The sequence below is a fragment of the Xenopus tropicalis genome, chromosome 8 (assembly GCF_000004195.4).
Source record: "Xenopus tropicalis strain Nigerian chromosome 8, UCB_Xtro_10.0, whole genome shotgun sequence".
Lineage (NCBI taxonomy): Eukaryota > Metazoa > Chordata > Amphibia > Anura > Pipidae > Xenopus > Xenopus tropicalis.
Window position 1 is genome coordinate 24,159,945 of NC_030684.2, and position 14,932 is coordinate 24,174,876.

Below are 14,932 nucleotides of genomic sequence, written 5' to 3' on the forward strand. Positions count from 1 at the left end.
GTGGAGGGGTAGGAGAGACAAATCAGTGAACGAGGCAGAGCCATACTAGAGTCAAATTAGATTGAGATTTGTGTTGAACATGCCTCTGAAGTCCTGGAACTACAACAAAAGGGCAGTTACAATCACATTATAATAAATCTTTGACATTGTTATAAATTAAATGGGCCCCTGAAAAAATGATGGTCCTCAAGAGGGCACTTTGAACTTTAATAGTGTGAAATGTTGTAGGGGAAATGTCTATCTTTAGTGAAATGCCATGCTGGGTTTCAGTTTTCCATTTTGTTTTGTTAATTCTTTTGGCCAAGTTAAGACTAAGCCCAAAAGTGAGAAGTCATACTATACCGAAAAGTAGCTTACCGGTGGTCCAGGAGGGCCCGGAGAACCTGGAGGTCCTGGATTCCCAGGATGACCCTGCAATAAAAATAGGTGTATCATTTTATGGAGGCTAGACAAGAAAAGATCTAGCACTGTTCGGCATAATACGAAGACTCACCTTGGGCCTACCAGTGACATGAACATTAGGGAGAGATGATGAATGACTATGGGTCACTAAGCCAGGACTCTAGAGCTAAGCTGATAAAACACTAAGCATATAAAAGAAAAAGCCATAGGACGCAGTTCAAATAAGGCACTCAATTCGTGCTAGTACAGAGCTAATAAAAATATTGTCTGAATACCACCCCTTCCAAACAGAGCCCCCTCAAAAATGGTCAAGTTATGGACTATCTGGCACCCTGGCTGGTCATCCCAAGCATTCTGCCAGGCTCTGAAAAACACCATTCCTATACCTAAACATTAAGAGATGCATGAATATATTTTAATATTTAGCATCCCTTTTAATTAGGATTGAAATACCTTGTAGGCAGCTCAGAACAATTAGGAAGAAGTCATGAGTCTAAATGATTAGTTGCTGTGGCATTTGCCCCCATTTACTGGGTTTGGGATTCATATAAAAAGCTCACTAGGAAAACAAACATGCTTTTTATTTTTACTGGTATTAAATATAACATATGCCAATGCCAGGGTTGCTTTATTTTAAATCAGGTCCAAGTTCTAAATTGTCTTGATTAACTAATTAGTAAATAATTACTAGTAATTTAGAAATTCTGTAGATGTTGTTGTGCTACATCTATAAATTAAGTTCTTTAGAGCGGCATAACTTTCCCTTATTAAATAATCAGCTGTTATGAGTTCAGATCCCGTAAGTCATGCACTTATTGATCCGTGTAACCTGGCCAATAAAGAACAAACAAAATATATAACACAAATTGAACCTTATGTCTTGCAGAGAAGGATTCCACACAGTCCTCCATGGCTTACAATCAGGCCACATACTGTCATCATGCCCTATCCTGTACTTAATCAAGCATTTTCCCATTCTGATCAATGCCTAATATTGAACAGAAATCTGCTATTTCGCCATTGGCGGATTGTTTTGCGAAACGGATGAAAAAATTTGCAGCGGAAAAATTCGCTGCACGTCCAAAAATTGTCGCCCGCATGAAAAGAATAGTCGCGGGCGACAAAATAATAGCTGTGCAACAAAAGAATAGCCGCGCGACGAAAGAATAGCCGCGGACGACAATTTTTTTTTTTGACGTGCAACGTTTTCGCTGCTTCGCGAATCTTTTTAAAAATTCGCAAATTTTTCGGCGAAGCGACACGGGACAGAGTCGCTCATCACAACAATTCCAGAAGCAAACTTAAGAACATAAACCTTAAAAAACTGATATCAGAATGACCACCCCGAGCTTCTGTCTGTAGGATCCCCCTTTCATCCAATGTTATCTCTTTATCAAGGACAGAGAAAACATGCACACATATTGCCACCATCAGAAATGGAGCAAAATGATGGACATTCCACAGAACAGGCACAGAAACACAAAATGACATGTCTTCAAAGGTGAACTGGAGGCATTCATTTTAAACATCAAGCAATTGTTTGCCGAGGTCACTATTAACAAACCATAGCAAACCATGTGAATGTATAAAGCTGTATAATTATCCTGAAGTGCAAAGTTCTAGCCCAGAGGTGTGTTAGCTTGATAAATACCCACGTAACGCTTCAGCCCCAACCCACCTGGAAAAAAATCTCTTTATTGCCTTATTATTATAAATTAGTCCCACTGACTTCTTTAATTGCCTCTTTTTAGTGTGTGTAAATCTTGCACCGTTACTAAGTTTCTGATGGAAAAGTCGAGGCGTTTAGTGAAAGTATTCATTCCAGTGCATCTCTTTATCTACACTGCACCTTTTTAAAGTGCTCTGCTAAATATGCCCTGTGGCTCATTCAAGATTCTTAAAGTCGTTTTAAAAGGAAGTCATTCAGCGGCAGCCTTGGTCTTGCAGGAAATACCTGGTCCAAACACACATAAACATGCTGGGCAGGGGGAAAAAACAGGGCAATTACAGTAAACAAAACTCCAAAGCAAATCTTCAGTGAGTCAGACGTCAGTGGACATAGGTACCAAACCGCATTTTAAAAAAATTTACGCCCCTAAAGAAAACAGGGAAACTTAGACTTGACTCAAAACAGAAGCTTTCCAGCTTCACACACAGGCAGCCACTCAACTGGACATTATACTGGCACAGAAAATAAGCAACTACCCAATGTGAGTTTTTCCAACCAGAAGTTCACTAAACACACATGATTATAGACTATTTATCACCCAAAGGGTCGAGCAGCAGAAACAAATAGGCAAATGTTTGGGCTAAAAACAAAAATGGAGAGGGTGTTATGTATTATGGTTCCACAGATACAGCTTATTATTGGCTAATGACACTCACTGGTGGCTCAAATACCCTGAAACCCTGGGGGCTGCAATAAATGGAAAGATTGCTTGTACCCAAGCCCTCATAATGTTGCTGAATAGGCTACTAATTAAATGTAGGATGATGTCACACAGGGTGGTTTCTCTGCTTCCCTGCTGACATCCAAATACCTGAAACCACCAGTGTTGCCACCCACTAACTTAAATGGATTTAATTGGTCTACAAAACATACATTAAAATTTTTAGAAAATGTTTTGGGCTGAGAACCTGTATGTAAGGCTGTATATCCGCTGCATGTTACAAAGTTACATAGTGCTGAAAAAAAACCCAGGACCAGAGTCCATCAAGTTTAACCTTTCCAAGTGAGCCCAGCAGTACTGTAGATTTTAGCATTACAATAGCCTTGGATATTATGCTTGTTCAAGAAATCATCCAAGACACTCTTAAAGGCATTAACAGAATCTGCCATTACCACATCACTAGGAAGGGCATTTCACAACCTCACTACCATCACTGTGAAAAACCACCTACGCTGCTTCAAATGGAAGCTCCCTTCCTCTTATATAAAGGGGTGGCTTTTGGGGAGCTGCGTTTTTATGGGAAAAAAGAACATCCCCTATCTGCCTATAAACCCCTTTCATGTCCCCTCGCAAACACCTATTTGCCAGAGAAAACAACCCCAACCCTGACAGTCTAACCTCATAGTTTAAATCTTCCATCCCCTTAACCAGTTTAGTTGCACGTCTCTGCACTCTCTCCAGCTCATTAATATCCTTCTTAAGGACTGGAGCCCAAAACTGCACTGCATACTCAAGGTGAGGCCTTACCAGGGACCTATAAAGAGGCAAAAATATGTTTTCATCCCTTGAGTCAGTACCCTTTTTTATGCAAGCCTGGATGACACTGCCTGGAATTGGACAACTTGTTATCTACAAGAATATCCAGATCCTTTTCAATTAAAAAATACTACCATTTAGTGTATACCTTGCATTTATATTATTTTACCAAAGTGTATAACTTTGCACTTTTCAAACCTCATTTTCCATTTTTCTGCCCAGTTTTCCAATTTTGTCACATTGCTCTATAAAGGGGCAGCATCCTGCATGGAACTTATACACAATTAAGTATCATCTGCAAAAATAGAAACAGTACCAACCTTCAGGTCATTAATAAACAAGTTAAAAAGGCCCAAGGACTGACCCCTGCGGTACTCCACTAACCACACTGGTCCAATTAGAAAATGTTCCATTTACCACCACTCTTTGTACTCTATCCTTCAGCCAGTTCTCTATCCAATTACAAATATTATGTTCTAGGCCAATATTCCTCAATTTGATCATTAACCTTCTGTGAGGTACTGTATCAAACGCTTTAGCAAAGTCCAAGTAAATGAAATCCACTTCCATTCCAGCGTCAAGGTTCCTGCTCACCTCCTCATGAAAAGCAACTAAATTAGTCTGCCAAGACCTGTTACACAAAAAAACATGCTGGCACAAACTTATAGAATTGTTATTTGCAATGTATTCAAGTACCCTATCCCTTATTACCCCTTTCAAAAGCTTTACTATCAATGATGTCAGACTAACAGGCCTATAGTTTTCAGGCTGAGAACAGAATCCTTTTTTTGAATAACGGAACTACATTAGCAATTTGCCAGTCCCTTGGCACCATGCCAGACCTCAATGAATTCTGAAAAATTAAGTGAATAGGTTTGGCAGTCACAGAGTTAAGTTCGTTTAATACCCAGGGATGAATATTACCCGGTCCTGGTCCTTTATTTACCTTTATATCTTCTTGATTTGTTTTTTTACTATTTACATATTAAAAAAATAATTTTGGATTCTTTTTACTCCTAGCTGCAATATCCCTTTCCATCTCTATTTTAGCTTGCCTGATAGCTTTTTTGCATGCTTTATTTGCTTCCTTGTACCTGATGAAAGTTTCATCTGTCCCAGCTAACTTGTATGCTTTAAAAGCACGTTTTTCTTACTAACCTTGACACGAAAACTTTTACCCAACCATAAAGGTTTGGCTTTGCAATGTCTTTCCTTGCTTAGAAGGAGAATCTATTAATCTGTATACTTGTTAAGCAATATTAAAGATATTCCTTTTCCTTCTGTGTTTAACCCCATGAAAAGCCTTTCCCAGCTGATACATTGCAGAGATGCCCTTATACTGTCTGCACGTCTAAAATTTTAGTTAATCCCTTATAGACCATGTTATGATCACTATTTCCTAAATGCTCACCCACACAAATGTTAGAGATGAGTTCAGATTTATTAGATACCATCAGGTCCAAAAGAGAATAATTCCTAGCAGTCATGTGCCATTAGCCTTAGGATCAATTGTGATGATGTTGCACAAAGCACAAAACTGGGAATTTCCATGGCTCCTGTACCTTCCAGCCCTTATACAGACTATTTACTGTGCTTGATGTTATATTCTTGCCTTATTTATATTGCATCTATATAGACCAAAGAACACTCAAAGAGTTACCAGTGGATGGGCACAACTGTTGAAAGATAGTGCAGCCTTACTCCTTACCATTGTTCCCTTTTCCCCTGGTGGTCCTGGACTCCCAATTCCCCCACGATCTCCCTAAAACCAAAGGAAAACATGTTTGTCAGTTTACTTTGTAGAATAGCGATCCGTCAACACCTTTTAAAGTATTTCTGTGCATTACAGCCCTCAAGTACAGCAAGAACTAACTAAATCTCTATGATACCAGGCATTTAGTTGCTGTTGTTTTGTTATCATATTTACCTTCTCCCCTGCAATTCCTGTCTCTCCCACTGGACCAATAAATCCTTGAAGCCCCTGTAGAGGTAAGAGAGTTTATTTAGTTGACATTTGTGTACACCTACTGTTTATTCTTGCATCTACTTTCTTTAATTTCAGTGGCAGAAGTTATCCCCAATAAAAACAATTTACTCTACCCAAAAGCTTTAATACATATACATAAGCTATTATGTAGCTATGGAGGAAGCTATAAAGGTTCCAATAGGGTTCACAGATAACCATGTTAACCAAAACAACTAGATAAATAATCTAGATGAATGATCTAGATCAGTGCTGTCCAACTGGCGGCTGCTCTGTGTGGCCCCCACACCTGACTGTCTGGTGTGACTACTTACCTTTGTGTAAGCTTTAAATGGTATCGGTACTGAGATTAACTGGCCCCCTGCATTGTTCACACCTCAGATTCAGGCTGTATTCCCCCTGTATTGTTTAAACATGTAATCCCTTGTACTGTTCACACCTTTTAGTCCCTACATTGTTCACCTGTTCACACCTAACTGTAGGTACTGCCTGACCTATGCTACCTGTGTGTATAGCACATACAGGCAGCATAGGGCAGGCAGAGTATGGCACACACAAACAGAATAGTGCAGGCAGAGTATGGCACATCTAGGCAGCATAGGGCAGGCATAGTATGACACACACAGGCAGGGTAAGGCATACATAGTATGTCTTAATATGAAATAATATAATTCCTTCACATACGAATGAAGGGTGATATCCCTACAGTGAACATCAAGCATTTGGGTTTTTGCTGTGCTACCACCATTAATGTGGGTATAGTCTTAAAAGCTCTTCTGATAACATTGTTTGGTTTGAAGTGGGTGCAGTTTAAAAAGGGGGAGTGGCAAAACCGGTTTCCATTATTGGCCCTCCTCCATGTAGGTCAGAAAAATTCCGGTCCTCGGTACTACAGAAGTTGGACAGCACTGATCTAGATAAATAATGTATGTGTGAACCCATACATTATTGAAGAATAGATAAAAAATAAATCCTCAAATGAAAAAATGTCATTGGATAGTTCTAGTCTAGCCAAGTCCTTTGAGAACTCTGTTTTCTTTGGGCATTTGATGTTAGTAGAGAATAAACTATATTACCATGTCCAAAGATGACGTTAAACATTACTGACAACCCTCCCCCCCCTTAATATGGAAACCAAGGAAACAATTGGCTTGGGTGTCCCCAGCAAGGGGGCACAGATAAACGAACAAAGGCATGGCAGTGTTCCTTTAGCAGTATAATGCCAACTGAGAATGAACTCCAGAGCCTTCTGCAGTAAGGGCATTAATGCAGGCATGAAAATGTTGTTTTAGCCTTCCCTTTCGAAGTCATGAAAGCGTTACTATACCATACCTGTTCACCGATCTTCCCAGACCTTCCTGTGTTGCCTGCTTCACCCTGGAGAGGGACAAATAAAAAAGTAAGATTCACTCATTCACACATTCACTTTAACATACAAACAAAAATAACATTTGCTAACTTATGCTAAGATGAAGCATCATGACTATCTGGTCCTTTCAAGGATAGTCATGGTCCTCAATCTTAGCATTTTGCATCATCAGAAATTTCCACTTTTGTTCTCCCTATTCCCTTGTCTCTCCCATAATAGTCCTAAAAACTGTTGGCATATCCAAGCAGCCAGGAGGAAAAGGGACAGTACAGGAGGGATGGTGATGGTGCTGGGACCCAGGGGGTGAAGTTGTAGAAATCCATTGAGTGAAGAGAACAGTTCTGAACTGGGACTTAGGTACATAGAGGCCCAAACAGCCCCCCACCAGCCCTCCGAATAGTGATTGTAGGGAATCTTGCAGAAGCCCCTCTGGCATTTGCCATAATTCACAGATTGCCAGTGTTTGCCTGGAAGCAAACATAAATTCCAACTAAAGTAATTCTTTATAAAGAGATGAAATGCCACCTATGTTTCAGTCCTCCTTCAGGGGCTTAGTGTTACGCAACTGCCACCAGAGTTATATATAAATAAAAATATACTATGTATTACTGCTCAGTATGACATGAAGAGTCCCAAGTGGGAAAAAAAGTGGCTTTCTGTTGGTGGTCCTGCTCACAGACAACAGACAAGTAAACACAATTATGAACTTTTCAACCTCTGCTTTGTACAGTTGTGTCATGCTACACTGCATGTGCCAGACCAAAATTTGGAGGTTTAAAGTGGGATTTATATGTCACACATATGGAAAATAGGATGTATAAAACTCTGAGCCAGTTTGTGGTGCTTTGGTTTGCCCCTTGTAAATGCCAAGAGAAGCTGCCAGTCTGCAATAGCTTCTGGACCAACAATCTGTGCCAAAGAAAAGAAAATGCTTTCCTATCCGGTAAATGCCGAAAATGATCAAACAGCAATTTTCCCTATGTTGTCCCTTTGCATTCACTTTCCCCAAGAGAATAGGAATTGCTGATAACATGAAGATGAATTGGCCAACATATTTCTTACTGGTCATGGTTACATCTTGACAGTTTTGCCCTTAATTAGAAAATTGATTACTGGAAAGTTCATCCACGCTATTTACAGGTTGCAAATCTTCATTCATTTCACATCTCTGGTTCTTCTACTCAATGCTCACAGTTTTACCCAGAATTCTTTCAGTAACATTATCCTCATGTTCTTTGGGAAACCCCAAATCACATGTGCCACCAGAACACCAATGCTCGCTCTTACCTTTGGACCTTCTGCCCCAAGAATCCCAGGATAGCCCTTCCGCCCAGGAAACCCCTGCAACAAATACAAATTGCTGACAAAACACAAAGATCCAGATCTAGGGGGTGGCCCTTATTGATCACAGTTGTTTTTATCTGCCATGGATAACCAGAAAAAGAACCTGCCACATGTTGCAACTAATGCTAAATAAACATCAAAAGCTGCATTCCATTTGTCCTCCAGAATGTGGGGAAGAAATGTTACGGTGGACTAATGAACACTGTCAGCATTGCTTAACCAAGGTAATAATTTGCAGGACTTTATCTGAGTGTTATAAATAATCATTGACATGATTTGGCCGGGCCATTTCTTATAGGTGTCACTGCTGTTCTACATCAGGCTATGTAAATGTTTAGCAGGAAAGTGCTTAATTTCCTGCCGGCACAAAAAAATAAACAAATCAGACAAACTGGAAAAAAAGTTATGGCTCTAATAAATGTACCTCCAGACCTGGAGCTCCTGGTGGCCCAATTGGTCCCTCATCCCCCTATAAAGGAAATAAAAATGTGGCATTACCAAGTTGAGGAATAAATGTGCTGATATGATTTTCTAGAAAAAGTTAACAATATTTTTATGTTTAACAGACCCCCATTCTACTGAAAAGCAAGCAATGCTCTAAAATGGCCCTTAGAGGCCATAATACAAGGTAGAATGTTTCTCTAGAAGCCACACTTAGGATGAACTAACATCAAAGGAGCATTGCATTGGCCATTTCATAAGGTCTGCTGAGGTCTATAAAATCTGTCTCTGCAAGAAATAGGGGGCACACAACGGCAAGCAACTGGACAAATACAAGATTCTCTTATTCTTTAAATAGCCTCAGAGGGCAGGGTTGGTACCTTGTGTGTGATAATATGCAACTGCAAGGGGTGAGCCAAAGGAGAAGGCACTTCATTGTTGCCTTGACATTTGAAAAGAATGTTAGAAAGTGCAACTGTAGAGACAGCTTGTGTGTAAATGTTATTGTTCTGTAAATGAGCATAAAAAGGACACGGACACCAGTCCCAGTAGCCAAGCTCTGTGCTCACTTAAAGCCTATCTCGATTCACACTACTCCAGAAGAGGGCAGTATAACTTTAAAAGGCTTGGCGTAAGTTTTCAGTGCAGATTTTTTTGCATCCAGTAAATATTGTTTGCCTGTTGACTAGGACCCTGTTATTGATAGTGTTCCAAAGATGGAATGTGCAAGATATGTGCCTGTACAATAAAGTGCAAGATACGTACATTACTAATGCGGCAGGCCACTCACCTCATGCCCTGGCTGTCCTCTAGGTCCTGGGAACCCTCTGGCTCCTGGCTTTCCCTGCAAACCCGTAAGAAGAAAGAGGGTCTTATAAAACCGGGAAGGAATCTCATAGCATGCCTTCAGAGAATTAGCGAAGGGCTGAGGTGGCAATGTAACTTTGCCATGGGATGACATCCAACGTCAATTTTAAGAAGAGAGTGTTTTGGAGAAGCCTCAACACAAACATGAGAGGAGAGACCTTTGCCAGGATGGTCATAATGAATCTAACTCTTAAAGTTTTTAATTAGACACAAGAAGCCCGGGGAAAGGTAACACAGGGCAACACAGGGCATCTCACCTTGATACCTTCTGGACCGTTTTCTCCCGGAGGCCCAATGTCCCCAGGAAAGCCCTAAAAAGAAAGATGTAAAAATACTGGTAAGGAGTTCCTAGGGTTATTTATTAAATGATGCTCTCCAACTATAACAAATCCAGGAAATTACTGAAGGGCCAAACCTGTCAGCAAATGCTCGTCCAGTACAGGTATGGCTTAAACAGCTAACAGAGCCACTCTGTACAAGTCAAATGACTCATACCTTTCTGTATAAATACTCTGATTTGAAGCAAAGTAAAATCTAATGCACAGACACACAGGGAAGGGAACAAAAATGACAGTGTCTGAAGCAGTTAAAAAAAATCCCCAACAACGCAGCCAAAGTAAATCAATACAGTATGGCAAAGTTATTAGAAATAAGGTGATGGAAAAAAGTGAAAGCTCAGCTCTACTAGGGGTCCTGTGAACTCTTAATAATAAACAAAGTAATAATTGTCCGGGGACTATTAGTACAGGTATGGGACCTGTAATCCAGAAAGCTCGGGACCTGGCATTTTCGGATAAGGGATATTTCCATAATTTGGATCTCCATACCATCTCCAGACTTACACAGAACTAAAAAATCATTTTTAAAAATAGAAATTATTTGATTCAAATGGAGTCTATGTTAGATGGTCTTCCCATAATTCAAAGAATTCTGGATAAGAGATTCCATACCCGTAGTTCCTTAAAGGCACAACATTGTAGAATATAAATATTAAAGGCATAAATCAATTACCATGGGGTAAAAGGTAAATAAGAATGATCAGAAACATTTTAATGGTGGGCTGTGGATGGGGCCTAACAAAATAAGCCTGGCTTGGGAGACAATGAGATGAGGGGGGATTATGTATGCTCTCTGGCAGCAAAGCTTCATTCATGCAGAATAGGTCGCTGGCAAACACTGAGAGGTCTTTCATCGACAAAGGAATGATAGTGAAGATGAAAGAAGCTGAAAGGAGAGAGAGTGAGAGATGGGGAGAAAATGGGATGAAAAGAACATGACTGGCAATTACTGAACAAAGGGGGCCCTAGTTAATTCTAAATGAAACAGAGACATATGAAGAAGAGAACTAGTGATGGTAAGAAGGGCTTTGGACGCCGATACTTAGTACATCAGCAGCCCCACAATCAGCACTTACACACACAAATGAGATCTCAGTGCATTTTGTTTTACCTTTATCTTCCACAATGCAGAGGTTTTGCTTGAAATCTTTATACTAAGATTTAGTTTTTAGTTTCGGAATGTTTCTCGTTATTTTACAGGGCCCTGAACATGAATTGCTTCATATACAGAAAATCCAAAGAGAAAGCCCCTTGTCAGATGTTCTTAACGAGCCTTGATCCAGATCGGCCCTTGTCAGCACCTGACAGAGTAGCGCCGGATTAATGCTGAAAGGATACTCTAGTATTAGGCCAAATGCATGAATAAAGCCAGTTGGTTGAGAGTGCATAACTGGGGGAGGGGTTATCGGGAGGCAGTGGGCAACAATAAGAGGCAAATAATATAATATATATAGATCTGCCACTCCTCGTTATACATGGACCCCCTTTTTGTCTCTTCACATTTCCAGTTTCCCACCACTCTCTGTGCTTTTAGAGTAGTCAAGACTCTACCAAAAATCCCTGCAATTTAATAAATGACACTCCTGTAGATGCCTGCCTCTTACAAGATTAGGCTGATGCCACACGTGGCGTTTTTCCGCTGCGTATTTTCTAATTCTCTCGGCGGCTGAAAAATGCCTGATATCATCATCCATAGAAATAACTTGAAAAGACGCGAAGCAAACCACACAATGCGGAAATACGCTAGAAAACGCCTTAGCGCGGATTTTTCAAGCCTAGGCCGAAATACACCAGTACTTGCAAAGCAAGCTATTCCTATGTATACGCAAAGGCAGCTGCCAGACCTAGCGGAAATACACAGCGTTTTTTGCTATTTCGCACTATTAGCACCATGGCAACAGGATTTGCTTACGTCACCAGTACTAGGCTGAAAAACGCCATGTGTGGCTTGTGCAGTGTTTTTAGGCCGAGAAAAAACGCAGCGGAAAAACGCCACGTGTGGCATCAGCCTTAACTGAATTATGTGATTGCTTTTGCAACACCAAGAGCAAATATATCTGTACCCACACATCTCAGCATGCAGAAACAAAGCAGAACCTATTGCCTATATGATTTATCTCAGGAAGATGTGCTATTAAAAAAAAATATGTGCCTCTCCATGTGTAAAGCGGATGCTGGTGTGAGTTATGCCTAAACAGATGAACAGCAAAAAGTAAACAAATTCCCTGATGATCTGGGGGCAAAAGGAGCAAACCATATGTGCACTGAAAGGGTAAATCTGACTTGGCCTAGGGATGTGAGCTTAGCAAGGCTGCTCTTGGCAGAAAAATCAAAGGTACTGCCCATACACATGTTGGTTTGGTGCCAGAAAGGATAAATGTGAAACTGAAGATTTTTATTCATGACACTGATCGAAACAGCCTATTTACAAGGTTTACTAGGCACGGGATGCTACAGTTAGGATATTTTAGGTCAAGTTACCCTCACTGCAGTAAAGACTCATTCACAATCATAGGTGATAAACTGCCAGCCTTTCAGGGCTTTGCTTTTATTGCCCAACTTGTAAGACAAGTTCAAAACAAATTGCTGATTGGTTCCACTGGAAACTCTACTTCATTTAGTGAGTGATTTAACACCAATGTTTATAAATCAACCCCTGCTGTCTTATTTGCAATATATTTTAAGACTTTCACATACAAAATGGGCTTTTTTCCAGATACAAATGACTAGAAATTCCACCCCCCCCCCTCCTAAAATCTGGATAAGAGTTGGAAATGTGAGATAACAGAGCAGGGCATTGTTTTCTCTCAACAGAGAGAGTCCAATAAAAATGAGAATGGCTGAGGATATGACAGATGTGTATGGAAATATGATGCAGCTGGAATGAATGGGAATGTGCATGAGATGTTTATATAAAACATGATTTCATGCATTTCTGGTGATCTGGCCTTTTTGACATGACTGCAACCGCACCACATCATTTGTGATGAGAAAGCTGAATCCGTCAGACTACCCCCTTTTCATGCTGTTAACTCAAGATGGTACAAGTCATGTCTTACTCTTAAATGGCAGTCAGGTGTCTTGCTCAGGCCATTATGAATGGAGCATTACTTTATCCATGCATATTTCTGGCACTATGCACTATTCATCAATTGACCTCAGTTGAAGGCACCATCTTGTGCTTAAAAGTGTGGGGTGTCTCAAGAGAGTTTTACAAAGGTTCTCTACTCTTTGCTTGAACCTTAACCTAAAAGTGGATACTTGTAGACATATCTTTACACCACAGACCTATCTATCCACCAAAGCAGCTCTCACTGGGGAGATCTTCAACTGATATCTTGCTAAGCCCGGACCATATATTGGTTTGGTGCCATTTTGTCCCATTACATGGACCTATAAGCTGCAGCCTCAGGTAGTTGAGGCCAAGTAAGCATACAATATTGGCTAGCTTTATTTCTAAGACACAACATCAGAGGGGGCATTTACTGTTGTTCGATATTCTTGGATTGGGTTTTCTGACGCCGAAAACCCAATTTTGTTGCAGAAAAAATGTGATTATGCGACGCAACTAAGACAATTGCAACTAAAACCTGTCGAGATCATGCAGAAGTCAATGGCAGATGTCCCTTCCGGGGTTTTTTTTTATGCTGGCTTTTTTTTCAGATTCCGAATTTTTGATAAGTGACTGACATTCGTGGAAATGAGTTTAGCCATGGTTTTAAAAAAAATATTAATAAATATATTGAATTTTAATATATCTACCCCCAGATCTGCATTGCTCATTATACAACCGGCTATTAGGGCAAGTAATAGTCAAAAGTTGTCATAAATATCATTATAGTCTTACAAGTTGAAATGCTGCCTCAGGTTTTAATGAGTAATGAGACATTTGGCACTATCCATCTTTGTCGATCTTAAATTGGCCGCATCAGGTCTTATAAAAACAAGTCTGAGAGTCTGTGAGTTTCAGTAGCAGTTATGCTCAGGTTCAGCCAATGGCCAATGTATCCCACAGGACTACAAAAGAACAGTAGCAGAATTATTTCTGCAATATATTATTTTGCATAGTATATATTAGTATCATACTATGGCAGTAAACCGCAACCTGTGTCTCATGAGCAGCAAACCCCTTGGATGTTGCTTTCAGTGCCCCCAAACCAGGTAGTTATTTTTGAATTCCGGGCTTGGTGACAAGTTTTGGCTGAACAAAAACAATATTTACTACCAAATAAACCCCCCTCCAAGTCAACTTTTTACATTCGTCTATGGCTCATGGGTAAGAAAGTTGGGGATCCCTGGGCATGAAAGTTTACTAAACTGATGACGATACCATGGGCAAAAATGCTTACTACGGGGGGGGGGGGCACAGGGAGTCTAAAAATGTTTTGATGGACCTTATCCTGTTATTAAAAGTTCCACTTGGATATTTGCTGCTGCAGTGCAAGTAGGAAAAGATATGGGCATGCGTATATACCTCTGGTCCTGGAGGGCCCGGGAATCCCGCAAAACCCTTATCGCCTGGTTTCCCCTAGAAAGAAATATGGAAAACAGGTTTTAGTATGTAATAAACTCCCCACATTTAAATGTCAAAAGAACATTCTTACACAAGAAGGCATTTTACTCAGCTATGAAATCATCACACTGTGACCTTTGAGATGTTGTTGACCTGCTTCTTCTAGCATCCAACAAACAAGGAATTGGACTTCAATAACATAAGAAAGGCTGCCTGTTAGCCACCCTAAGATTTGTAGTTCACCAGCGGTAGGCCATGGTTTGGACACCCTGGCAGTACAAAAACAACAATCCTATGTGCTGCTTTTTTCTCTAGGAGGCGAGACTCATGAGCATCACTTCAAATAGAAAGCTAATATTTGTATTCTTATAAACTCTTTCTGGAAAATTATACAAAGCAGAGGTTTTGACTTTTCTCAAAGGGAAAAAAGGCTCTAAGCTGAGAGACATTTCGCAATGCAACAATGTG

General features: G+C 40.3%; 1 protein-coding gene across 2 annotated transcripts in view; it reads right to left on the reverse strand.

Moving 5' to 3' along the window:
* The window catches only part of col27a1 (collagen, type XXVII, alpha 1), a 178,112-nt gene that overhangs the window by 69,688 nt on the left and 93,492 nt on the right, over positions 1-14,932 (reverse strand). For both annotated transcript variants that reach the window (XM_004916698.4, XM_002935498.5), the window contains exons 19-27: positions 14,426-14,479; positions 9,871-9,924; positions 9,537-9,590; positions 8,730-8,774; positions 8,249-8,302; positions 6,925-6,969; positions 5,536-5,589; positions 5,317-5,370; positions 358-411 (exon numbers count right to left, since the gene is read on the reverse strand). In XM_004916698.4, coding sequence (XP_004916755.1) covers positions 358-411; positions 5,317-5,370; positions 5,536-5,589; positions 6,925-6,969; positions 8,249-8,302; positions 8,730-8,774; positions 9,537-9,590; positions 9,871-9,924; positions 14,426-14,479 — 468 coding nt within the window. The remainder of the gene's footprint in view (positions 1-357; positions 412-5,316; positions 5,371-5,535; positions 5,590-6,924; positions 6,970-8,248; positions 8,303-8,729; positions 8,775-9,536; positions 9,591-9,870; positions 9,925-14,425; positions 14,480-14,932) is intronic.